At 37.7% G+C, this 27293-nt stretch overlaps 1 protein-coding gene across 2 annotated transcripts in view; it reads right to left on the minus strand.

The window, feature by feature from the left end:
* The window catches only part of OXCT1 (3-oxoacid CoA transferase 1), a 138387-nt gene that overhangs the window by 24591 nt on the left and 86503 nt on the right, over positions 1-27293 (minus strand). For both annotated transcript variants that reach the window (XM_011954462.1, XM_011954461.1), the window contains one exon: positions 10071-10160. In XM_011954462.1, the coding sequence (XP_011809852.1) occupies positions 10071-10160 (90 nt within the window). The remainder of the gene's footprint in view (positions 1-10070; positions 10161-27293) is intronic.

Genomic DNA, 27293 nt, shown 5'->3' on the forward strand with positions numbered 1-27293 from the left:
CTGAGACACACAAAACTAGCGAAAACACAACACAAATTTGGGGGCAAACCATATGGCTCTCCTAAGAAACTGGCACCAAATGTATTCCTGTTAGAACAATGGAGCTAGATGATTCCATTCACATTTATAGTGCCAAGACATAACACAGATCAAGAAGGAAAAAGAAAATGAGATGCAGAAAGATTTTTAAATGTCACAATTTCAATATTCAATAAAAGGTTAGCTATGAAACCAAAATATGACTAGCTCCCATGTTAGCACTCTATTCTAAATATGCTGGGCTGAGCCCTACAGTGTGCTATGGCAGCTGCATATATTAGTGACACACAAAGGAGGAACAAGTGCTGAGTTTTTAGCATTTAAAAATAAATCCTAGTAAAGGAATGCAGTATGGTGTGGCAGCAAAGAGCACTCTACTAGGAGTCCAAAGACCAGGTTTGTAGTCTTAGTTCTGCCATTTAACAATTCTTTGGTCCCTTAAATTCTTTGTGCCATAGTTCTCTCTTATCCTTTGCCTTATCCTCCTTACCTGATCATTGTAGGAATAAAATGAAATGTTCTGAAACTGCAATAAACTAGGGTGAGTTGAATCTATGTGCAAATATCCAGGGTTACTCGGATCTCATTCATGCTTATATATTGTGTTTCTTTCCTTCCCCATGAAGGGTGGTCAGAAAAGGCAGAGAAATAGATACAAAGCATAGCACTAAAAATGCTTTGTGCATTGTGGGGTGGGTCACACCTGTAATCCCAACACTTTGGGAGGCTGAGGTGGGAGGATCACTTGAGGCCAGCAGTTCTAGAACACCCCAGGCAAGACCCTATTTCTACAAATGTTTTGAAAGTTAGCCAGTTGTGTCTGTGTGTGCCTATAGTCCCAGCTATTCAGGAGGCCAAGGCAGGAGGATTGCTTGAGCTCGGGAGGTTGTAGTAAGCTATGCTCATGCCACTGCACTCCAGCTTGGGCAACAGAGAGAACTGGTTTCAAACAAACAAACAAACAAAACTTGACTAGTCCTGAGGCTCCTGATTTCAATATGTCCTTACTTATTAACTTCATCACAACCTTTGGTGAACATCTACCTTCTTTCCTGCATCAGCTTCCGTAATCTTTCTCTTTCTCCTTGAGCACTTACAGGCCTCGAGCAATACATAGGGTAATTCACCATTTTCAAGTGACTAAGCACTCTAGTACTTTCTATTGCTCGCTTCATGGTGATCTCTTTAATTCTTTAGATGTCTGAATAAAATCCTGGGCCTAAGTTCTGCAGTATTAAACAACTCTAGTTAAACAGTAATAAATCCTTTTGCTATCATAACAATAAGTTTCATGTTATTGCAATGAACTGAATCCCAAATCCAAATAAGCTCTTTATCACAACAGAATGATTCCTTGCACTTCATGTCAACATGTTCGCCTGAAATCTTTAAGACTGTGCTTTACATAAAACCTCATTTCACGCTCATCTTTTCTGTTAAGTGCTTGTTAAATGTGGCTGCAATACACACACACACACACACCCACAGCACACACACACATACACACACACACACACACAGACACACACATGCGTGCACATATTTTTTCTCTCAGGTACTTTCTTTGGCAAAGCCCTAATGATCAACTACAGAGAAAGCAAGTTCTGGGATTTGCTTGTTCCTAAAAAGACCAAGCCTTTCAGCTTTTGTTCATGCTGCCTATTACCTGGAACACATACCACCACATACCCCATCACCCCAGATTCAAATGGCAACACCTTCCTATTCAGGATTTGGCTCAGACACCATCTTCCCTAGGAAAACCTTCATCCAGCATCCTCATCTGGTGCTGCAGTCATGTCCCACGGGTGTCCCCAGTCTGTGGCCCTCCTGGGTGCTCCTGTGCTTCCTCCTCCCTTCACATGTTAACCTCTTGCCACCATGCCCACTAGATGCTGAACTCACTAAGCTAAGACTATTTTTCTTCATATGCAGCCATGAGTAGAACATTAGGCAAACCACAGTGATCAATAAAGGCTGCATTTCTGATTCAAGGAACTCCAGAGGGGAGCTATAAAATGCCATGTGACTAATGTCTATGGACCACTAGAGACTGCTTTTCTAGTTCTAAGATAGGTACTTGTACCTTCCTAGTATCTCTGAGCTCACTAGAAGCAGCACAGCTAGCAGAAGCACATGACAGGGCTTAAAAGACTTTGGTAAGACAGATAAAGGTGCGATAAAAGGAAGCAGCAAAGACACTTTAGGACTGTAGCCCAAAATATACAAATGTGAAAGTAAAGAGAGAAACACTGAATTATAGTCATTTTACCTCTTCCACCTGCTCCCTTCTAAAGCGTAAAGGAACTTGCCATAATTTGCTGAAAAGTAGGACTACAAAGGCTGAACTCGGCAAGAGAATATTAAATACTTTGTCTGGTAGAACAAGGAAGCCAACGGCAGGTCTCTCTTTGGGCTTGCCAAAATATCATGGATGAAGCCTGATTATCAACACCCTTGCTCATTCCTTCTCCTGCTTAATCTCAATGCTTAAATCAAGTATACCAAATACCCACACGGATATAATAATGGGAAATGCTGTATTTCAAAATACATGACTGTCACATCACTATAACTGATGTAGCTGGATTATCTGTAAGACAAAACATACATGCTTGAGAAGATAGATACTCCATTCTCCACAGTGTGATTATTTCACACCATATGCCTATATCAAAACATCTCATGTACCCCATATATATATATATATATTCTTATGTGCCCACAAAAAGTTAAAAAATTATTTTTTTTAAAAAAAGAAAAGAACAGGATTTGCTAAAGAAAGAAAATCAAGGTACACAGAATAAAAGGAAAGAATGAGATTACTCACACTGCATTTGTCCTCATGGGATATGATTGACCTTTATACAGCGCCTACTCTATAGGGTTTCCAACAATCCACACAGAACTTCAGTGGAGAGACTCAGCTAACTTAGAAATACAGAACATTTGCTATTACAAATGATATGTGGAGGTAACATATGGAGGTAATAAAAGTTTGTGGTTACAGGGATATTCTCAAGGGGAAGACCAGCCAAATGAAATAGTAGATACAGCAAGCCATTTGCCTGAAAACCCGTCTTCAAGGTTTTGAGATCTTAGAATAGAGAGCCCTTTATATACTCTATCATAGACATTTCTTATACACTGTATCATAAAAATCATTATCATAAACATACTTATTTTTTCTAAAGGTTGTATCCTATGATCTCTAACCTCTAGATGGCAGAGCACAGAAGTCAGCAGGAATTACTTTCTCTTTTCATTCATGAAGTGTTGTGGTACCTTAGAAAGCCTCTGTTAGCATTAGTTTTCCTTTCTATTTTAGAAAATGGGAGCCTTTGCACGCAAATGCAAAGCTATTGAATTTAAAGTGATAAGCTTAATTAAATTCAGTAACACATTTTAAAGAGCTTTACTAGTTGTTGGACTGTGTTCTGCTTTTTTTCTCCTATTTTATAATGTTTTTGCAGGCATTTCTATCATAAAGGAGAAATAAAAAGGCAAAACCAGGTAAGGATTTATATTTTTTAAAGGTGATTTTTTTTCCCCCCAAACAGAACCTGGCTACTATGTATTCTTATTGAAGCTAGGAAAGAATTATAAGCTTTTATAAATGAGAAAAAATTAAGCCAGATGAAACTCTTATTAATTATGAATTCTCCTAGCAAAAGAATACTTTTATTTTGAGCTACTTTTCAATGTTGCTGAAAATTATTTGAAGAATGTCTCCCAAGAAAGGGTTTTCCTTAAAAAGCCTTCATATTTTTTTGGCTTTTGATAACATATTTCATCCAAAATAAACAGGATTAATAAACTCCATTTACCTTTTATAATTCTTCTCCACAAAACATGAAGTCAAGATAAGATAGCTTTCAGTTCTGTATGAGACCTGTGCTATCAGACACAGATTAAAGGCTGAAATGAAAGGATACTTGACTATAATTTGAATCAAGGTGAAGAAATAAAGAACAGCAGGAAAGGTAAATATAAAAGGTCATCTAAAAGCAAATATAGGTACACATAAAGGTACATACAGAAATATAACATTTCCTTTAAAAGACTGTAAACACAGTTGCATAAAACAGCAATTACAAATACGTTCTGATGGGCAGATGACTACAGAGATCGCTACAGTTTATATGATAAAGGCAGCACAAGCCAGGAGAGAGTAAGTGAAGCTATATAAGAGTATACTTTTTAACACTACTAAGATTAAGGTAATCCAAACTAAAAAACACAAGGTTTCTTCTTTTATTCACAAGGTTTATTCTCAACTTCATAACAATTATTCTTTTTATCCCTTCAGAATCCAGACTTCCTACTGTAATATGAAAATCTAAACCTGTTTTGGTAATAGAGCTCTCATTTTGTCTCCAAAATTAAGAAACCAAGCTTTGTTTGTTGCCATTAAATGACAACGGTAACTGAATTCCTTTGCTTTTGTGGTCTGAAAGTTATACTCAGGAACATGTTTCCCGTATATGATATTGAGAACAAAACAGATTCTTCATGTTGTTAGTGGTAATGGTACTTGCCAGCAGAAAAGCTTAACAAAAGGAAAAGGAAGCCCAGAGGCAGAATGCATGGACTCTGGGCTTGGTTTTCCTTTCTATTTTATTGGGCAACTTAACCTCTATGAAATTCTGCCTCTAGAAAGAAAATATCAAGAACCATCTCATGAGAGGGTTATAACGATAAAATGGAGACAGAAGTATGCAACAACTTGAAAAGCTTAGAAGTGCTTTCTATACGTTCAAGGTGGATTATTTGAAAAACTAATTCAACAAATATGTATTCAACCACAATGTACATAAGGTTGTATTCTACTTGGTGCTTATAACAGAGCCCGTCTTCATGGAGTTTGCATTCTGCTGAAGAAGGGGGAGGAAGGATCGTCTGAAGACGGAAGACTTCTGTTGTATATAATAAGGTAGTCAGAGAAAGCTTCTCTGGTATTTTGAGTCTGAGTGAAGGGAGGGAGTGAACCACATAGATAGCTGGGAAAAAGCACTCTAGGCATAAAAAAAAGTGCAAAGATCCCAAGGCAAGATATTCTTACGATGTTCTAGAAACTTTCAGGAAGTGAGTGAGGATGAAGTTAAGTGGGCAAAAGAGATAACAAATTCAGAGAGGTTGTTGGGATGGCAAAGCAGGGGGAGTCTACAAACCATGGGAGTCTTGAAGACAGTAGTAAGGACTCTGGACTTCAATCTAAGTGAGATGGGAAGCCATTGATGGTTTTTGAGCTGACGAAGAAGTAGCATGATCCCATTTACATTTTGGGGAAAAAAAATCACCGTGGCCACTGTGTGTGTTTAAGTGTGAGTATATTTTTTCCCACTCAACATTTCTCCCTTTGTTCCCTGAAAAGAGGGACCTAATTACAAATCTCTTAACATGCACCATCCTCCCGCACACCAGTGTCTCTTCTCTTATTTCCTGCAAAACTTAATCCCTGTCAAGCTGCCCCATCCCTCAGATCTGCAAATACTCTGTACATCCCACAGGAATCCTCTTTGTTGCTCCCCAACAATGGAACTGGGAATGAGATGCCGGGTTCTGCAGGCTCTGCTTTGCTCAGCTTTCATGTTAAGTACTGATTTCCATGACTACCCCCATTAGACTGGGCTGCCTGAAGGACCACATCTCTTTGTTTATTTCCTCAGAGCCTGTGATAGTGCTTTGCACATATCAGGTCCTCAGTAAATATTTTATGTCTGAATAAACAAATAAATTACCACACTCATAAGATAATTTTGCCAAAATTCAAGACAAAACATCAAAGACTATTCCTTTGGTCATTCACAATATCTAGAAGACAGAAGGAACTAAACCAGCAAATTCAAAAAACATTGACTCATTCATCTGTGATTTTACAGAGGTAGGAATAAGTCAGATAAAGAGGGGGTGGGCACTGAATTTAGAAACACCTAAGAAGAGGAAACATCAGGATATCTTTCCTTAGATCTTAGTAGACCTTAAGTTCTGGGGGCAAGGATGAGGTAGGCTGCTGGGGAGAGAATCGCAAAGGCAGATGGGCTAAGTAGAACCAAGCAGTGTTGACTATGTTTACAGATTTTAAATAGCAACAACTCCATCCAGCTTTAGTTTTAAACCAGTCAGTCTGGCAATCGTGTGCTTGATTACCAGGACGTAGGGGCAGTCAGCAGTCAGGGACCTTTGGAATTCTGCGATAGTGATCTATGCAGATGTAAAGAAGGCCTTAACAGGGATAAGCAGAGTAGAAATATATAGTGGGGAGCGGACAGCAAGAGTCACGTTGATGCAGTATTTATAGTGCTTGGTGTATGTAGGGGTAGGGGCAGAGAGGGACCATGGATGCCCTGCAAAATGATAGCTGGGAGATCACTTCTCTAATTGGGCCAAATAAGCAGAACATATTTAGGGGGAGTGATGATTTAGTTGGTGAAATTTGTTGCAGCTGAGGTGGCTGTGGAACAACCAGGTGGAGCTGTCTAATAGGAAGTTAGAAATATAGTTCTATGGCTCATCAGAAGATTCTAGTGTGGAAAAATGATTAAGGAGCCACTGAGTGAAAAATAATAGTAGTTGGTACCAAAGATTCAGATGGCACCTTAGAAGGCTGCAGAGGGCATTATAAAGAGTTCTGGAGGGAACCCATAAAGGAACGAATGGGGAATCTATCTATGGATACAAGTGGTGGAGGCAGCTCTGCAACCCACAGCACATGGTTTACAGGTTTGTACCCAAGGCTGCTGCTGCAGTCAATGCCTTTATCAGACAGAGGGGACACAGAAAATCTAATGCAATTGGCTTTAACTTTAAAGACATACCTCAGAAATTACATACATCATAAATACTCAAATCCCACTGATCCAAACTTGGTAGCATGGATGTATCTATGCACAGGAAGGCTAGGAAATGTAGCCAGTCACTGGGTTTATCTGTGTGCCTGGATAAAACAGGGAGGAGTCTAATGCAAAAAGGAAGAAATGGAGATAGGTACCAGAAGATATAATTAGATTTTTGCTTTATTTTCTTTTAAACACGTTGCTGATGTAAGTCTCATCTAAGCAAAGAGAGCTTTGTCCAGGGAAAATGGAAAAAAAACCCTGAAGCTTCCCGAAAGGGCAGGTGTGGCTGGGACACTGGTGCAGAGGTAGCTTTGTGAGGATGTGGCATGGTGCAGTATGAACACAGGCTGCACCACACTGAATCAAACTCGAGCTCTATCACTTTCCTGGATAAGCTTCTTAATACCCATATCTCAACCCTACTTCAGAGGATCAATGAGATTAAGCATACGCAGTGCCAAGCACAGCACCTCTACCTGGTAAGGACTCAGCTTGTTACTCTTTTCCTTTCTTCTCATTTTTAAAGGGCAGAAGATAAGATATACTTACAAATGAAAGAGAAGCTTAAGAAGAAAGGTGGCTGGACACCAAAAAAAATTTTGCCTACTTTAAAACTTTGCCTGGAACTCTGATGTCTAGACTTAAATGAAAATCAAGTTACAATGCCAGTCTGTCCCGTGTGCCTGACATACGTTGCAGAGGTAGTCTAAGGGCAAGTGTTACTCCAGAGGAGTACCCATAGGTAGCCAGGTCTCAGGTTTTAGAAGCTGCTGGAGTTTGAACTAAAGGCAGTAACTGGTTGCAAGAGTTTCCTTTGTCTTACTAAAATAACAACAAAAAACACATTTTTCCAGTCAGGCAATGCTATATTTATAAACAACCTGTAACTTAACTGTAACCCTATAGATAAGGAAAAAGGTAGCCCTACCCCAAAACCAGTTAATAGCTCCATCCACTTACAGAAAAAAACAAAACAAAACAAATGAACAAACAAAAACAGCAGTACAAGAATACAAGACTATATTTCTCAAGTTTTAATCCTTCTTTGCAAACTTTACTCCCATGTCTTAAAACACCTTAGAGATTGCTCCCCTAGGCTGTTCACTTAATCATAAGGCAGCAGAAGTTACCTGGCATGTCTAAGAGAACAGATCCTTAACTGGAAAAGTTACCAGGAGTGAAAAACCTCTCTTCCCTACCTCCTTTCCAGCTCCTCTCAACTTTTAACAAGAGCAAAAGATGCAAAAAAGATATAGCAGGTTCCCTGTCTTCCCGTGAGCTGGGCCAGTAACCATGAGTCCAGATTAACAAAATAGTAGCAGCTACATATTCGAAGGCCACAAGTAAAATGAGAGGGTGGTGAGAAGAGAAACTGTTGATTAGTTTTCAAAGGTTAACTGTTAAGTGTGAATAAATCATTACTATTATTTTAGTCAGAAGTACATTGTTTTATTGGCTTGTTGAAATGAAACTTATCTACGGAAAAATACCTGATTCCAATTCTGTTCTAAAACTCAATGCTAATTTCCCCACTAACAGAAGGAAAGAGGTAAAAAATATGATCTTTCTTCTGTGGAAAGCTTTAATATGATATTTCTAGTCTGAAGTTGATGGCACCATTTATTTTCCTCTACCAGAAATTCCAGCTGAGGAGAAAGAAAGGACTTGGGGGGAAGAAAAGAATTTGCAAAATATAGGCCTAATGTTTTAAAAATGAATACACAAAAATAAACTAAAATAAGTTGAACTTCAGTGCCTTCATGTGTCAACAGTAAGGTTAACAACAAAAAGAAAGTCTGAAAGAGTTTTTTCCAAATAGACATTATGTTCCAGAAAAGATCTGGATTTGATTTGCATGCTTGGCATCTTCTTGCCTCTGAAATGAAGTGTTTTGGATGATTTGCAAGGCATTCTCAGAAGTCACCTGTGTTGGTTCCATTTCTATTGTTCCATATTTATGCACCACTGCTCACCTCCCACTGTTTACTAAACAATTTATGATAACACACATTTATAGCTGTTTTCACAACAAAATCATTTTGTGGCATTCATTTCTCTGTAACCAAACTTCCCCAGGGGAAGCGGGTGGGATGTGAATCTTCTAGTTCCGTGCTTTAACATAATGCTGCATCACTAAACAAGAAGAGGGCAAATTAACTGTCATTTCCACTCAGATTAGCAGGTCTCAAAGTGAGAAGAGGTAGATTTTATTTTAAAACTAAGAATGATAAAGAATAAAGGAAGATGAAGAGAAGGCAAAGAAGATGAAGAAAGCACTCAATATCAACTTTTCAAATCAGCAGAAGTCAATGGATTCAGGTTAGGAAGGCAATTAAGCTCAGTTCGTTCAAAGACACTGAGTCAGGAACAAGGAAGAAACTTATACTGATATTCCTTGGTGAGACAGCTGGGCTTTGGAATCAGAGACGCCAGGTCTAATCAGAGCTCTACTAGTTCTAATATAACTTCAGGCAAGTTACTTAACCTCTACAGCTCTGTTTCTGGACATACTAAGAACACCGATATCAAGTTCATGGGCTCATACACATACACAGAGCTTGGTGTATTGTTGGCACACAGTAAACACTAAAAAATGGTAGCTATTATTATTTTAAGAATGTAAGCTTCATGAGATCAGTAATTTTTGTCCAGTTTTGGTCGCTGTCACATCTTAGCATGCCTAGCATGAAATAGGCACTCAAATATTTAAAGATTTATCAAAATAAAAGAGCTATCACCTAGTCCATTATTTTGTAACATCTGGATACGGCATCTCACAGCTGTGAAGGCCACATGGTCCATACGAAAATAACTGTTGTTAAGATGTATGTTCTGTGGTGGCTTTTCATTTCACTCCCAGATAGCAACCACTATAACCATCTTAAAACCTGAATCAATACATCCATACCAACATCTTTTCACTTCCTTTGGAGATATTAAAGCTTTTACTTTTAATATGTATGCAGGACAAATATTTGAAGAACACGCTGATGTTTGGTTTCACTCAAAGTTAAACAACTATTTAGCTAAATAATAAATGTTTTTGTCATCTTTTTCTCTCAAATGTAAATGCTATCACCTTGAATGAGCCAGAGAAAATAAAATCCACAGTTAGGTGACCTGGTGGTACACTGGGTTTTGATGTATTGTAAATTCCCAAAAGCAGTACTTAGGGAGCATAGTATATGTTACCTTTGCAGAATGCTCCATGGTGACCACCACTTTGGTTTTGGCACTGGACACTAAATCCATAGCACCTCCCATTCCTTTCACCATCTTCCCCTGCAAAACAAAAAATAAATAGTTCTGTATCTTTCACTTCTTTTGTATCTTTCACTTCTTTTGTATGTGCCAGAACAAAATTAACTTGCAAAAATAACCTACTAGAATCATTAAAAACTCATTGTCCTTCATTGCTTAGTGCTTGAAGTCTTATAACGTAATATTCTGTCATTCTATTATTCTGTGGTTGAAGGATAAAGCTCAGGATAAACATTACGTCACTTTTGTTAAGTGTGGCTAATATGATTTTCTTGACATTTTAGCAATAAGACAATCAGTGGATTAAAAAAAATTAAAAACCTTTCCAGAATTCTGGGACATAACTATTATTACAGTATCAGATTGAAATCCAAACACCCCTGACATCCACTTCTTTCTTTTTAAACACAATCAACTCTACTGAGTCTTCAATTAAGGGCACTTTCTAAAGTACCCTTGGATTTCCAGCAGATTAAAATTCCATTATGTAGTAGTAGACTGAGGCATTAATGGTGTTTTTCTAGTAATGGCTAATATGAAAGGTAGCTCTGCCTTTCTAACACTTGGCATTTATCTTGCTCTTAGAAAAATAAAATGAAAAACATGCTTGCTAAGCAAAAACAGAACACAGAAACAGAGTTCAGGAGCATTTCACCATTATCATTCTATTTTTGATCATCTGGCCATCCCTTCTTTCATTATACATTTTACCAACCACCTTTTATGTACCACATGCTCTGAAAAAGTCCCTCCATCTATTCTATCTCCTAGTTACAGAGTTTGGAAAAAGCAAGTGTTTCCAGAGATGGTAAAATGATTCTTACTCAAGTATATTGAAGAGAAATGTCTTTGAACTGAAACCTCCTTAACATTTTATTTATTTTTTAGCCCAAGTCCTCTTGCTGATTTTCCAGTAAAGTCTTAGAGGGCTTTTAGCTCCTTTTTGATAATGGTAGAGCTATAAGGAGATCAGGAAATGCACTCAACATGCCTTTAAAACAGGGTCTCGAATTCCATGACTTCAGAGACATTTTACAGGTCAATGAAACAGAACATGAACATGAATTAGATGAGCAGTATGAAGAAAAGAAGTAGTCACCACATTTTTGTGGTTTGGACTCTGTCAATAAATAAGACAGATGGCAGCTGGCAACAGCTAGGGGGCAAGGGATGAGGGTGGCAGGGGAAAGAAGTGCAGAGTACAACATGACCCTGGTTTCAGACAGTTTGAAGCAGAACATAATGTGCAAATGTATACTTTTAAATTTCTATAAGCAATGCCTTCATTCTTAGCTGCAACCCTAATAAACTGGGGGCCAATTTATTAAGTTGGCCATAATATTTCTGTAGAGAACACTGATATGGTACAAAATATAAATAAGTGAGAGATGGAAGCAAGCAATGTCTATCAAACTCTAATGAGAAAGTTCGAGATTTGTAGAGCAACAAAAGTCACTAAAGCAACCCTATGATAAAATGTGTCAATCTGCTATGGTAAGAACATCCAAGCAGCCTCAACTTCTATATATAGTGTCCTTGGCAGACTGAGGGGGCGAAACCAAGCGAAACCAGAAACCAAGCTAGAGAGTTAAAAACTCCTTGAATTAAAAGTCCCTGAATTAGAATACCACAAGCAAATTCTGTCCCCTGTGCCACAATGGTTACATAGGTAAAACCTTATGCCAGCCTCTAACGAGAAGGAAGCCTGTCCAATTTAGATGAATCTGATTTATACATTTTAAATTACTGTCAATTAGTTTAGAAATATGTATAGAGGCCCTGCAGGGTATGAACAACTGTGCTGGCAAGAATATAACACACTATAAAACATGGTAGACCAAGCTGTCTGTTTTTGTTGAAAACACTCTTGACTCAATATAAGTGAATAGCCTTCACTCAAACAGATTCAGCTGGCTTGATGTCTCATCCCCAAAGCACATGTTACCACCTTTACAGCACTATTTTGATTCTTAAATTTAATGCTTTTTTTCCAAGAATGAAAAATGCACAAGATTAGGTGCAGAACACCTGAGATCTATCCTGTTAACTATGCAATGGCAAAACACCAAATCTCTCTGAATTTGGGTTCATTATCTATACACCGGGAATAAGAATATCTGTCCTACCACAGAGCTGTGGTGAGCACTGTATGAGACGATATATGCAAATGTGTAATAAATAGAGTTTATAAATGTATTCACTTATCTTCAATCACTTCAACTTACTGAATGTCTAGTTTAAGTGTGGCTCTATACTAGGGTGCTAGAGAAGAACAAGGTTCTTCTCCTGGAAAAGCTTGTTGCCTATGGAAGGAAAAGTATCCATGAATACTAAAAGACTCAGACTACAATTTCTTCCTCTAAAAGGAACATTTTCATCTCTCTCCTATCACAAAGTAGAGATAAGTGTCTTTTCCCTAAGCCTTTGCACTATTCGGTATGTAATGCAATCACAGTGAATTTCAACTGTTCTCTTTTCCTCCCTTCCCTCTTTCTCTCCTCTCCATTATAAATATTTGGATGAGTGAGTGGATGAACGAATTAAACCAACAAAGGTATAACACTGAGGATGCAATTGCTGACTGTGGCTGGGGAAGCAGGCAAGGAAGGAAGTAGCTCAGGGAGATTCACAAATGAGAGGATTCACAAAAGGAGCCCGTCAGGTGGGAAGAGCAGTACTGTGAAATATACGAGCAGTATCTTCTAATGGCATTTCTAGCAGGTTACAGGAAAACCTTCAAATATCTGGTTTTCCTGCTTTTAGTGTGTTCATTGTATTGGAAACAGAAAATAAAACATTTCCTTCCATTTTAATTCCCAAAGGATTTCTGAAACAGTCAATTACTAAAAAGAAGAAAAGGTGTTCTATTTATGCCAGCAGGAAAACAAAACAGGGTTATACAAGGCATACTCCCTGACAAAAGCGGGAAATGCATCATCATGCTTCACTCCAGCTTAGCTAGGCATTCTTCTGGGATGCCACTACTTGCATCTCCCAGATCTCTATTCCAGCGAGGAGTGGCCATGTGCCTGAGTTACAGACAATGGAAAAAATGGAGGTGATATCTATGATTTTCAGCTCTGGCCTACAAAAATCTCTTTCATGCAATTCATGTTTTTTCACCTTCTGCAATCTGGATGCTGACATCCAAAGCGACTTTGGAAGATGGTCAAGTTTCCTTCAGCCTTGGTCCTTAAAGGACCATCTGTTGTACAGCCCACTTCTTTGGAATCACATTGCACCATTCAATATGAGTAAAACATAAGTGCACAGGGTGCTAAGCCACTCAAACTGAAGGGTTTATTTGTTACAGAAGCTAGTATGACTAATATATTAAAGTGGCACCCCAATTATATGTAAGGGTGAGAATTCAGTGTCAAATTAGAACTGTTATAGCTGCACAACGGAAGGGGATCTGAGCAAGGCTCTTAAGGGGACATTTTACTACTGCTCTCTGAGTGAGGTGACTATGCCAGATGCTGTGCTAAGCACAGTAATTCACCTTTCTATCCAGATGTCCAACACACTACTTGACATTTTGCAGAGGTACAACATGATTTCTGAGTGAATATAATGAGTGAGAGAATGAATGAATGGAAAAAATTTTGAGAAGATGAGAGCACTACAAGTTAAGGGAATAGCTGAACAGGGGAATATAGATTCCACCCCCATCCATCATCTTCGTCCCCAAAATTCAACATCCTATTCAACATACAAAACAAGAAGCTGATAAAACGGGGAGATTAAGGAGCTAAAAATATACCTTTAAATAAGTCACAGAGGGAAAGTTATACTTGGGGAAAATAGGCCTATAATGAAGAAGAGCTTCTGGGCATGATTGAAGCATTGGGCCAGCATGACACAAAGTATGGCTTTCTTTAAAATCTCATCAGCAAACATACATTTCTTAAATGATGCAACTCTAGTTCTGAAATGCGTTCTGGCTAGCATAATGGAGAGATGATTGCTGGATGCTCATTTCATAGCCAACTCATCTTTTTGCTGTTAAGGATTGACCCTGATATCAAGTAGGAAAGATTCTGCAATAAAATGAGCTAGCAATGCTGCATACTCCATTACAACAATTGTACAACCTTTCTAAAGATACTGATTCAAGTATCCTCAATTCACAAGTATTTACTCAGAGGCTATTATAAACCAGGCACCAAGACAGGAATTAGAAATAAAAGATGAATATGATGATTCACTTTTTTCTAGAAAATAGATTTAAGCTGATATCAATAATTTCATCTACTTTGATCCTATTTCCTAATACTAGAATTTTAAAGAAAGTAAGAGAAAAACTATTATAAATGCAGTAACATTAAAAAGTCAACGCATCAAAGTATAAATATTACATTGGACTCCCCCCCTCCAAAAAAAAAACAGGAATTCAAGTTGCAAACATGATCTTTGGTGATATTTTACGGATTTTACAAAAAGGAAAAATGAATGCATTTGAAAGGTTCTGTAAAATGCTATTTAAAATAAAGTACGGAACACACTGAAAATCATTCTTGCCATCACCTTTATCATTAGTACATAAACAGTAATGGTTCATTTCCAGATGTTACCTCTAAATATTCCGGTCTTAAATGAGAAATAATTTATAATACATAGAAACAATTTTTAAAGCATTTTAAAGTAATGCTATATGCCATAGTAGAAAGTGTGAATCTATTGGAAGTCAAAGAGAAAGATGGTTGTAGAATGATTTATGAATAAAACTAGCTCTTGTTGCTCAGTATTAAATACCAGAACATTAAGTACCCACCCTCAATCCAAATGTAAGCCTCTTTATATCTGTCTTCCCCATTATTAAAAAATGCTCTATAAAAGAAATAGTCCTCTAAGCATGCTCCTAGCTAAAGAGTAGGAGAGAAAAAAAACTGAGAAAGATAACATTAATTTAAACATACACAGGTTATAAACTTATTTCTCTAGGAAAAATAAGAGACTTAAAATTTGCCATAATATAGCAAAGTTATAGCACAGTTACATAAGAATATTTCTCTTTTCTGTGTTATACTTTCTTTTAAAAAACCAAAAATAGTTCTTTTCAAAGATTAATTGCATTTTCTAGGACAGGTGAATTGATTATGTAAACCAACTAATATGGAACGAGAAATATAATTATATTCTCTATTGTTAGGTTAGAAAAATTACTTACAATAAAAATCAGTTATCAATCATTATATGGGCTTTTCAAAAAAGCATGTCAAAAGAGCAGTATTCTGATAAACTCAAAATTTTATTTTAATAAGCTCTTTTGTTCCTGTTCTCTCAGGGACCCTGTATGTCATCAATTAGCCCCATTCCTTCAGTTTCTCCATCCTCTCTCCACAGCTACTCTCTGCTAATTCCCTGGAGAGACAAAATCTTGTTTCTGTTTGACTGTGCCCTTGAAGTGAGAAATCTACTCAATCATGTCTCTAATAGTTAATCATCTGATTCAATAGACACCTTGTGGGTTTACTTTACTACATTCCTATATCTATCTACTGCAATCATAGTGTCTTTCATTCACTCCTTGAAACTCTCCACTTAGGGTCTTCTATGGTCCTGGTTCCTCCTACTGCTATTGAGGCTTTTAGTTTTCTACCTAGCATCCTTTTTCTCAGAAGACTTTATATGTTGGCCAAATTAACAGCTCTGTCTGCAGCTCTTGTTTACTTGTTCTCCAAGAGTGACTTCATCTAGTTTCACGATATAAACTGCCCCATCTCTGATGAGTCCTAAAACCACATTTCCAGCTAAGGTCTTTCCTCCAAGTTTCAGACTTCAGTATCCAAAAGTGTCCCTGTCACCCTGTGGCACATCCTGTTAACTAATTCCCAAAATTGTTCCTTTATTCCTGAGCTCATAGTTAGGTTACATTTTCCAGCCTTCCTTGAAGTTACAATTGGTCACATGGAATAAGTTTTGGACAATGGAAAGTGAAAGTGATGTATACTACTTCCAGGGCTGGACCATAAAACCCTGCAAGAACAATCCTCACATTCTTCTACCTTCTGCAAACTACAAGTTGAAAATGGTGGAGCCATCGGATGGAAAGAATCTCAGTCCCTGAAGTACTGCACAGAAGAGAGCTGACTGACAATTAGGGATACTCATTTGGTTCTAGGTGAATGAGAAATAAAAACTTCTGTTATATTAACACAAGCCTCAGCTCAATATGATCCCAACTAAATTAAGTATCTTAATAAAGGCAAATCTCACCCACCTGCAAATTTCCTAGATCAGTTAATGGCCAATCATTCACCTCAAGATCCAAATCAGAAACCTCCTTGTCTCCTGCCGCTCCCTCATAATCCACATCCAATCAGTCACACAACTACTAAGAACTCCACTTCTCCCAACATTTCTTGAACTTGACCTTTTCTCATCCTAGCTAAGATTCCCATGATTTCTCCCTAAAGAGTTATAGTAGTCTTCCTACTGGTCAACCTGTGTCCAGCTTTGTCCCTCTCTGTCCAACTTGCAGCCACAAAAACCGTCTCTCTAAAATGCACATCTGAATAAGTTGCTCCTCTGCATAAAACCCTTCAGTCATTCAGGATAAAGTCCAAGCACCTCAGCCTGGCATTCAAGGCCTGTGATAACCTGGCCCCTCCCCTCTTCATTTCCTCACACCCCAGCTCCCATTTCCATGCCAGAAATAGTGAGTTGCTTGTACACAGCATATGGCTCCCACATGCCTTGAGGTTTCTCCTTCATACTATCAAGTGAGCTTTGGCTTATTCTTTTTGTATCAAATCATGATGACTTCTCTCAGGAAGTGTTCACAGATCTCTGTCCCACGCTATCGACATGATTATTTTAGGAACCTCTCACAGCATCCTTGAATATTCCCATTTTAAAATTTACCACAGCTTTAAGATCAGGGCTGATGTTGTACTGGCAGGTAGTGGCAAGGCCATACAAGTAGTCATGACCTCTCCCTTATGAGACACCTTCTCCCTTCTCTCTAACCATTCTTCCCCGCAAATTTAGCAATTAAAAACACAACAGGGAGCCTCCAAGACCCCATGGAACTATGACTACAAGTGCTCTGATTTCTCACATCTGTTCTGATTAATCAGTGCCTATGCCTTACCGCCTAATCAAGATCACCTGTCAAAGGGCCAGGTATGGCAGTTCACACCTGTAATCTGGACATTTTGGAGGCTGGGGTAGGAGGATCACTCAAGCCCGGGAGTTTAAGACCAGCCTGGGCAATAGAGAAAGACCCTATCTCTACCAAAAAAAAAAAAAAAAAACTCAGCTAGATGTGGTGATGTGTGCCTGTGGTCCCAGCTACTCGAGGGGCTGAGGCAGGAAAATCACTTAAGCCCAGCAAGTCGAGGCCGCAGTGAGCAGCCACTGCACTCCAACCTGGGTGACAGAGAGTGACCCTGTCTCAATTAAAAAAAAAAATCACCTATCGCAGATGTAAGATATCATCTTGCTCATTATTATTACTATTATCATTTTTGAGACGGAGTCTTGCTCTGTTGCCCAGGCTGGAGTACAGTGGTGGGATCTCAGATCACTGCAACCTCTGCCTCCTGGATTCAAGTGATTCACGTGCCTGAGCCTCCCAAGTAGCTGGGGTTACAGGCAAGTGCCCACCACGCCCCACTAATTTTTGTGTTTTTAGTAGAGACGGGGTTTCACCATGTTGGTCAGGTTGGTCTCAAACTCCTGACCTCAGCTGATCGCGCTGCCTTGGCCTCCCAAAGTGCGGGGATTACAGGTGTGAGCCACCATGCCCAGCCCTTGCTCATTATTTATTAGACTATAAGTCCTTTGCCTTCCCTGTTCATCTTCAACCCAGTGCAGTTACTGATACATAATAGATTGTTTTCAGTACGTATTTAAGTAAAACTGAATTCCATCTTCAAGTAAAAGTTTGTTTCTAAAAAATACAGAATCAAAAAGATATTAAGGTGTACTAATGAGAGTAATCAAAGCTAGGGACATTATCTACAGAGAAAATAATAGCAAGAAGAAAAAAAAGAAGTGGCTAAAATAAAAAGTAAAATTAAAACTTCACCTCAGGAAGTCGCAGAGTTATAGAGAAGAGAACATGATGTCTTTCAAAATTGACCCTACTAAGGACATTTTTTGTTTTATATCTTCTTCAGTGCTGAATGTTAAATAAACATTACTTAATAAATATCTGAAGTACACTGAATTTGTTTCTTCAAGTGGGGCGAAAAATCATTTATAAGACACCCAAGGAAAAGTCCTAAGAAACTGGATACCCCAATTATTAGTCATTAACTAAGCATCTACTTAATACCTATTAGGTGTTCTGTGCTTTTCACTAAGCATACAAAACTCCTGCTTTTGAATAGCTCATAGGTCTTGAAAACACTCTCAATGTTTCTGCGGCCAAATGAAATAAAAAATGCAAATTCCAAAATCCTAAAGCTACCACTTCTGTTTTCTTTCAAACATTCACAAAGGGTAAAGTTCATTTTTTCCCTTAGAAGGGCAAAAGAATAAATTCCATTATAATAAATAACAGAAGCACTGATGTGTATCGATTCAAAATGATTTTATGATAATTGTATACATTAGATCTGATAAATGTGCTATTTTCTGATTCAGGCAGGATATTTGAAAATAAAAATTTACTTTACAGAAACTATCTATACTAGTTTATACCAGAAACTATACCAAAACCACATCAAGTTTCTCTAACACATTGTTTACTGCAAATGAACCTGAACAAACAAAAATGATCCTGGTGTAAGTGAAACTCATTTTATTACCATGATCAGAGTCTTCATTCATCTATTGTAAGACAGTCCAGACCAACCACTTTATGCAGGTTAGAAAATGTCACAAATGTAATAGGTTTGATTCTTAAAGAAATCAATTAACTTCAAATAAGAAAAATGAGTTCTGTTCCTAGCTATTAATTACACCAATTTATCTCATTTTGTAAAGTGTAAATACCATTCAAGAGAGTCTCCATAGTTCACTTACGAATCCTCATCACTCCAGGAAAAAATTCCAATGCATATAAAATTGTCATTAATTATACAAGGTAATTAACTCCACCTTTGTATAGGAAATTAATAAGTATTTATTAAGTTAACAGAACTATGAAACCAATGTATTTTCTCTTCTTAAGGTACAATCAATATGTGACAAAGTTTTTTCATTGTTATTAAGGCACTTTGGATTGGTTAAGCTCGTTGTATAAGGTCACATAGACTAACACTCTGATCTATTTGTTAGATTTTGAAAATGGACAGCAAGAGGAAAACATACTCCTAGCTCTGTTCTGAAGCTGTAGTTGCAGTTTTCATAGAGTCTATTCATAATACTATAGAGATGAAAATAAACATCAGACAATCTGGCTAAGTGAGTTCACCTTGTTTTATCAGGCCTCTTAAAAAAGGCATTGATGGAGAGAGCTTGACCAAGTGTTTCAGGATAAATAAAAAGGTACTCTAAGTTATTTAATTGAATTTATTGAATACAGCTAAGCACTGGAGCTTCTGGGCCTATATACTACCCAGAAACAGAAAAAATTACATATTTGAAAACTGATGTGTATCAATTCAAAATGATTTTATGATAATTGTATACATTAGATCTGATAAATGTGCTATTTTCTGATTCCAGGCGGAATATTTGAAAATAAAAATTTACTTTACTTTACATGTGTGTGTAAAGTTAACATGTGTGTATAAAGATGTGTGCCTTTGGTCCCAGCTACTCGAGAGGCTGAGGCAGAAAAATCACTTGAGCCCAGCAAGTTGAGGCCACAGTGAGCAGCCACTGCACTCTAGCCTGGGTGACAGAGCGAGACTAAATTCAAGGATAATTTATTTTCTTCCTTCCACTGAATCACTGAGAGAAATATATTAAAATCATATGAAATTGCCCACATAGGAGTATGACCTGCAAATATAGGAATTTCATGTGGTTGGTTCAACCTATGCTCTAATGGTGAGGTTTAAAAGATCACAATTACTATCACATGATTTTTTAAAGGTTTATAATTTTAGGTCTCCAATAGTCACTACAAAATAGGAAACTAAAATATAAATGGAAAAACATCATTTATGTGTCTGCATGTACTAAAATATATTAATCTCAACAACTCGTTCACATGGAATATGAAATTATTATTATTTCTTTTGCCATTAGGAAATAGTTGTTCTCAGAAAGTTTATTTTCTGATTCCTCAAAGAGGGTTTGGGTTGGCTGGGGAGAAGGCGGAGGGAATGAGAACTACAACCATGGGCAGCACACACTTGCTCCATCACCTCCTCCCACTGTCTGCAAAGCTCTAAGAGTACAATTAGACTTATTGTAATTATATTGCCATCACTGACAGCTGGATGAGATTAAAAAAAAAAAACAGACAGTGACTGAAATAACATTAATAAATCAAAATCATTACCAGTGTTTTTTCCACAATAGAAAGGATCAGAAAATAACACAGACAATAAATTTTAAAGATTAAAAAAAAAAGCAGTTAAGAGCAATTGCAAAAGAGCATGCTATGTATAATAAATGTATGTGCCCTATTAAGCAAGTATTATAGGATTGGGTGGAAGAATACAAAAGTATTTTGATTCTACATTAAATTAATAACTACTGTTTATCTCACGATGTCCTCTGGATTCAGTTGATGACCCCGTTTAATGACTGCTTAAGTACCTACTGGGAATTAATAGCTATGACATTCATGGCAAATTGATAACTCTGTGTTGGAGTCTTAATTTGTTCCTCCTGTGCAAGTCTTATTCTATGAAATAGGGATCCAGTGCTTCTCATATGTGGAGGCAGGTCTAACCTCTGGTTTGCTAAGAAAGCATACCCTACTCTCAGGACAAGGAGAACCATGGGCCTCCTATGTAACATCATTCCACACAGACTCGGGGCATGGAATGAGTCTCAGGTCTGAGTCCCAAGAGGGAAAAGCACATCCTCTTTGTGAGAATGACCCATCTCTGGGAGCAACAGAGAATGCTGAAGAGCAATGTCACTCTGGGAGGGTCCTATCATCACAGGCAGGAAAAACACAATTTCTCCTTTCAACACCAAAACCAGTTAAAAGAACGACTTTGGGTGATTTGCCACAAAGTTAATATTTTTGAAAGATATAACAGGAGATTCAAAGAGCATTAATTTCTACCTAATCTTTTCAAGTCAACTGTGCAGGCAATCCCTAAGATGGGGAAAAAAACATGATGTGTCTTTAGAGAAAAGTAGTAGTAAAGCAAAAGCTTTGGTGAAGAACTTGGTGGTGCAGAAATCAAACTACTGAGAACAGCTGGGCATGGTGGCTCAAGCCTGCAATCCCAGCACTTTGGGAGGCCAAGGCAGGCAGATCACTTGAGCCCAGGAGTTCAAGATCAGCCTGGGGAACATGGTAAAACCCTGTCTCTACAATAATAATAATAATGATAATAATTTAAATTACCTGGGTGTGGTTGCATGCACCTGTAGTATGAGCTACTTGGGAGGCTGAAGGGGGAGGACCACTTGAGCCCAGGAGGTCAAGGCTGTACTGAGCCATGACTGCAACAACGAACGCACTACAGCCTGGGCTACAGAGTGAGACTCTATCCCCCTGCAACTGCACCCCACCCCCCACAAAAAAGTGAAAAGCTGAGAATAGAATGGAAAATTGTTTTCAAAGTGAAATACAAAGAAAGATCAGAAGAGGTAAAAGATATATAGGAATATGCAAAGTTTAACTTATTTCTTGATAGGCCAATGTTTCAACTCCCTGAATTTCATAGGAGACCTTTTAAATTTCTGATCTTGATGTTTTCAATAACTTCGACCATTCATAGTACCAGGAATGAATGTTAAATGTATGAAAAAACAGTATTTTAAAATCCCTGTGAATAAAATCCCTGGTTACTTCCATTTCATTTTATAGGGACCTATGTTGAGGTACATGTTAAAGCTAGTACATTCTCAGATGAGAAGCAGGAGTTACAGTAAGTGAGAGGACTTTATTCCTTTTACAACATTACTATATGGCTACATGGCAGATATGACCTCATTCACATTCATCTGGAACTCAAGTGTCGCAGATACTTGGTGGTGAGGTGTAACTGCTGAAATGTCACTATTTTTAATTCTAAGAATGCCATTTTCTAGGTCTGGTATTTGGAGGAAAGCACATTCTGTTGATATCACCTTGAGACTGTTATTCAGTAAGGAGTTACTTTTTTCCTCTATCCTTAGGAAAATGGTCTAAAATGAAAAGTTGTTTATTATTTAAAACTGCATGAGCATGAGTTAGTATGTGTGCATATATTACATAGCTCTGTCCATTGAGAAGGCCTAGAAGCAACGATAGGCCAGTAGCTACAAGCACACCTAGCACCTAGGATCTTGGTTTTCTATATGTCATTCTCTTATTAGAGAATGACTTTTGAAGAAAAAGTTGACTCTAGGGGCACAAGAAATATAAGATGAGCATCTTGTAGTAGCAGAAAGTAAGGAAGTGCTCAATGAAAAACAAAAAGAATGGAAGGACACCAAAGGGGTACAGGAGAAAACCGGAAAGAGCTCCCAATGACTATAGCTGGAACAATGCGAGCATAAAAATAAACACGGGGTCAGGTGCAGGGGCTCGCGCCTGTAATCTCAGCACTTTGGGAAATGGAGGTGGGTGGATCACGAGGTCAGGAGATCAAGACCATCCTGGCTAACACGGTAAAACTCCATCTCTACTAAAAATACAAAAAATTAGCCAGGCATGGTGGCACGCACCTGTAGCCCCAGCTACCAGGGAGGCTGAGGCAGGAGAATCGCTTGAACCCGGGAAGTGGAGGTTGCAGTGAGCCAAGATCACGTCACCGCACTCCAGCCTGGGTGACAGAGCAAGACTCTGTCTCTAAATAAATAAATAAATAAATAAATAAAATAAACACAGTACTGTATTACAACCAAAATATAAAACATACTTGAGAACATATTGATATAAACAAATGATTAAATAAATGGGAGAGAAGAGACAAATCTTTCCTCCAGGAGAATTGCAAAATACATAATACCCCTTCAACTGTTTATACTCAACACTTCTGACATCAAATATATGGGTTTTTTCCTTATACCATGCAATTCTGCAACCAGCTGAGTGCCCAACAATTCAACTCACTTCTGACTCTTAACTACCTGGAGTTAGCACAGTACACACAGGTTAAGGGTTCAGTCTTACAAAACTGCTCCCCATTTCAAACCCTGACAGCAAGTCCAGGCCACCAGTACTTCTGACGAACCAGCTATAAAGTTAAGAGGTTTCCACAACCCCCTCTCAGGTTCAATAATTTGCTATAACAGCTCACAGGGATTCAGGAAGGCATTTTGCTTGCTATTATTGGTTTATTATGAAGAGACAACTAAGGAATGGCCCAATGGAAGAGATGAACAGGGCAAGGTTTGGGGGTGGGAGCACAGAGCTTCCATGCTGTATGCAGGTATGCCACTCTCCCAGAAGGCTGATGTGTTCAGCAACCCAGAAGCACTTAGAACCCTGTCATTTAGGGGTTTTTATGGACATTTCATTACACAGGCATGATTAAGTCATTGGCCATTGGTGATTGAACTCAATCTCCAGAACCTCTCTCCTTCCTAGAGATTGTGTGTGGGGCTGAACTTTCCGGCTCTGTAATTATGTCGTGGTCTGTCTGACAAACAGCTCCATATTGAAGTTATTTAAGGGCCCACCGAGAGTCATATTAGCATAAATTCAGGTATGGTTGAAAGGGGCTTATTATGCACAACAAAAATGCTCCTATGGCCCTATCTATCGCTCAGGAAATTCCAAACATTTTAGAAGCTCTGTGTCAGGAACTGGGGGTCAAAGACAAAATATATTCCTTATCACAGTTTCCCTCCAAGAGGTAGAGCTTAATTCCCCTCCAGACCTTTGAGAGTGGGCTAAAAGTACTAAATTGCTTCCACAGAGAACAAAGTAGGGAAAGGAAAAAACAGTAATTTTATATAGTGAACAAACCTGGTAAGTACTATCTCCACCAAGTAATAAAGATTATCATCACCAGGGATGCAATGTAGATATCCTATAACCCCTGATATAAGAAGGGCACTCTACTTCTATGATATTCTTTCTAAAAACCCATAACCTACATCTAATTATGAGAAAAATATCAGACAAATCCAGATTGGGGGACATTCTACAGGACATCCAGTTAATGCTTCAAGACTGATAAAAGTTATGAAAAACAAGGAAAGACTGAGAAACTGGCACAGATCAGAGAAGGCTAGGGAGCTATGATAACTAAAATGAATGCAGTACCCTGAACTGGATCCTGGAAAACTGGGTGGGGGGAATGTGGAAACTCTGTACTATCTCTGAAACTTTTCTGTGAATCTAAAATAATTTTAATTTTTACAATAAAAACTTTATTTTAAAAACTCAATATGTGGCCTGTTCCTGTGTTGTTTTTTTTTTTCCATCACGGATTTCCTAGTAACTCTTTAAGCCTGTTGCTAAAAGGCTTTGCAAAATCTGACTCAGAAAACAAGTAAATTTGAGAGTCAAATGAATCTTGCTTTGTTTTCAGCAATGATTTACTTTCTTATAGTAACTGAACTTTATTTCTTCGCAGAATCCAACACTTACCAGAACAGAGTACGCTAGCATAACAAAGTCATGAGTTAGTCTCTGAATAAATAAGATAAATCTAAGAACGGCATGCATGGGATTTTTGTTTTTATTCTCAATGAAAAAAACTTTACTATCCAATTCATTATGTTGATAAGCCTATCTTGATGCTAGACATCTTAGATTCTGATAGAGCTTTGGAAAAAAAAAATCATACATGGTCTTTAGGACTTTTTAGAACAATGTTCTTTGATCATATTATTACCAGTTTGAGAAAATCAGAAATACAGACTGGACCTTTGCTCTATGACAAATGATATACCATTTCTATTTTTTAGTATTCTTATTTTTCTTGTTATGATTTACTTTGTTCATACTGAACATCTTTTAATCAACTCAATTATATAAAGATAGTCCTTATCACCTAAAAAGTACTTGCAGAATGTATAACAAGCTCTCCTTTACAAAAAAGGGGCTGGGAGTGGTGGCTCATGCCTGTAATTCCAGCACTTTGGGAGGGTGAGGCGGGCGGATCATGAGGTCAGGAGTTCGAGACCAGCCTGACCAACATGGTGAAACCCCATCTCTACCAAAAATACAAAAATTAGTTGGACATGGTGGCGTGGGCCTGTAATCCCAGCTACTTAGGAGGCTGAGGCAGAAGGATCGCTTGAACCCAGGAGGTGGACGTTGCATAGCGAGCTGGGATCGTGCCACTGCACTCCAGCCTGGGCGACAAAGTGAGACTCCATCTCAAAAAAAAAAAAAGGAAAATACTGTTCAATAAAGAAAAGCTAAATACATCACCTGAAGTCACAGAACAAGTCAGAAAAAAACCTGGCTGAAGTCTTTTCCCCAGACTCCAGAAAGAGGTAATCGAATCCCCATAAAAGATGCCTCCTCTATTTAAAAGTCCAATATGTTGAACTTATTGCACTATTTTCTTTCTTATTGTTCCTAATCTGTTGGATGGTGTTAATTAATTTTGTTAAGAAGCAGATAGCAAGCCTAGAGATGTCCTATGCACAATTTCTAAAAATACAGTCAGATCCTTCAGGACTAAAGTTACAAAGCTTTCCAATATGCTTATAAATAAACCATTCATTTTTCACCAACCTGAAAGCCATGATTTATAAAAATTAAGTGTCCTAAAAACTACATTATTATAAGCAGAAGTTACATTCATGATGGAATTATGTTAGCAGATAAAGTTTCTAAGTGTTAGAGTAATAAGTTTGTTTTCACAAAGTTATGGCAGTAAAAAAGTAAGAAAAATTTTGCCTTTTAATACAGCAATTTTTGTAATATTTGTGGATTAATTTTTGAGAGTCTGGTTATTTAGATCTGTCCTAAACTACAATTATAATCCAGAAATATGCCAAACAAATAGTGAATGGCTAAAACATGTACTTGAATCAAAGCTTATGAGGATTCTGTGTCAGGCCTTCATGCAGAACCTATTTATTTTCCTTATGCACAAATGTAGAAAGATTGATTAGATAATTTTCTATTCAGAACTATATTTAGAAGTTGGTACTTACATAGCTAAATTTGGATAATGTAAAAAAAGTCATAGATGGAATATCTTATTCCCTAATAATTCTCTATAAATGAAGTATTAGTAGAAATACTCCAATGATCTACCTGAGTTGTCAAATGGTAATATGGGTAGTGTTGAATTTATTGGAAACAAAGTTTAAAACTCTGCCTTTTACTTAAAATAATTCCACTGCACTGGTTAAAACGGCAGAGAGAACGGTAAATGTAAAATACTGATGATTTTGCCTGGCATTCAGTTTAGACAGAAGAGGTCTGGAAACAGAGAGGATAAAATGGGAGATGGAAAACTCATGTTCACCCAGTCCCAATCCCATATTGCTTTCATAATGTGAATTTATCAAGATAACTCTAGGGCTTAAGGATATATGTCATATGACCCCCAAATAAAAGCCAACTGCTCTATCTGGACCTTAACAATAACCATGATCATCTGTTCCAGTGCTGATACCCATCCCAGTTGCTAGTATGACCGAATGCTGCAAGTTCTTCAACAATGCCCCCCTACATCCATTAGACAGGTAAGGAATGCACACAAGCCAGAAGTGGTCAATGTATCATTTCTTCAAGTAATAAAAGCACTTAAGGTTCTCTTATTATCCTGATTATAATTTTAATTGTATTCCTCAAGCTTTGCAATAAAGTTCTTATTTTTATTAGTTTCTAGACAAGTTATAATTTGTCTTTGTTTTACGATCCAATGTCCCTTGGGAAAACATCATATGTTAGATTGTATGTGTTTTGCAACTTTTGACAAGGAAGTAAAATATACTCAGAAGCAATACCGGAATGTGATTTTTACCATAGCATTGACTTTCAGAAGCAAATCTTCATTAAAATAACTCTCCACATTTAAAAGTCTTTAAGATTACTATAGGCTAAATTATTAAATGTAGATTATTTCTAGGTCTTATACATGTTAGATGCTTGAACCAGGTAGAAAAATGTTGAAGTTTTACCACCTCTCAAATATCGATTTTTTTCTAAGTATTCAAAATTCCCCA

Source organism: Colobus angolensis, unplaced genomic scaffold (assembly GCF_000951035.1).
Source record: "Colobus angolensis palliatus isolate OR3802 unplaced genomic scaffold, Cang.pa_1.0 Scaffold383, whole genome shotgun sequence".
Taxonomy (NCBI): domain Eukaryota; kingdom Metazoa; phylum Chordata; class Mammalia; order Primates; family Cercopithecidae; genus Colobus; species Colobus angolensis.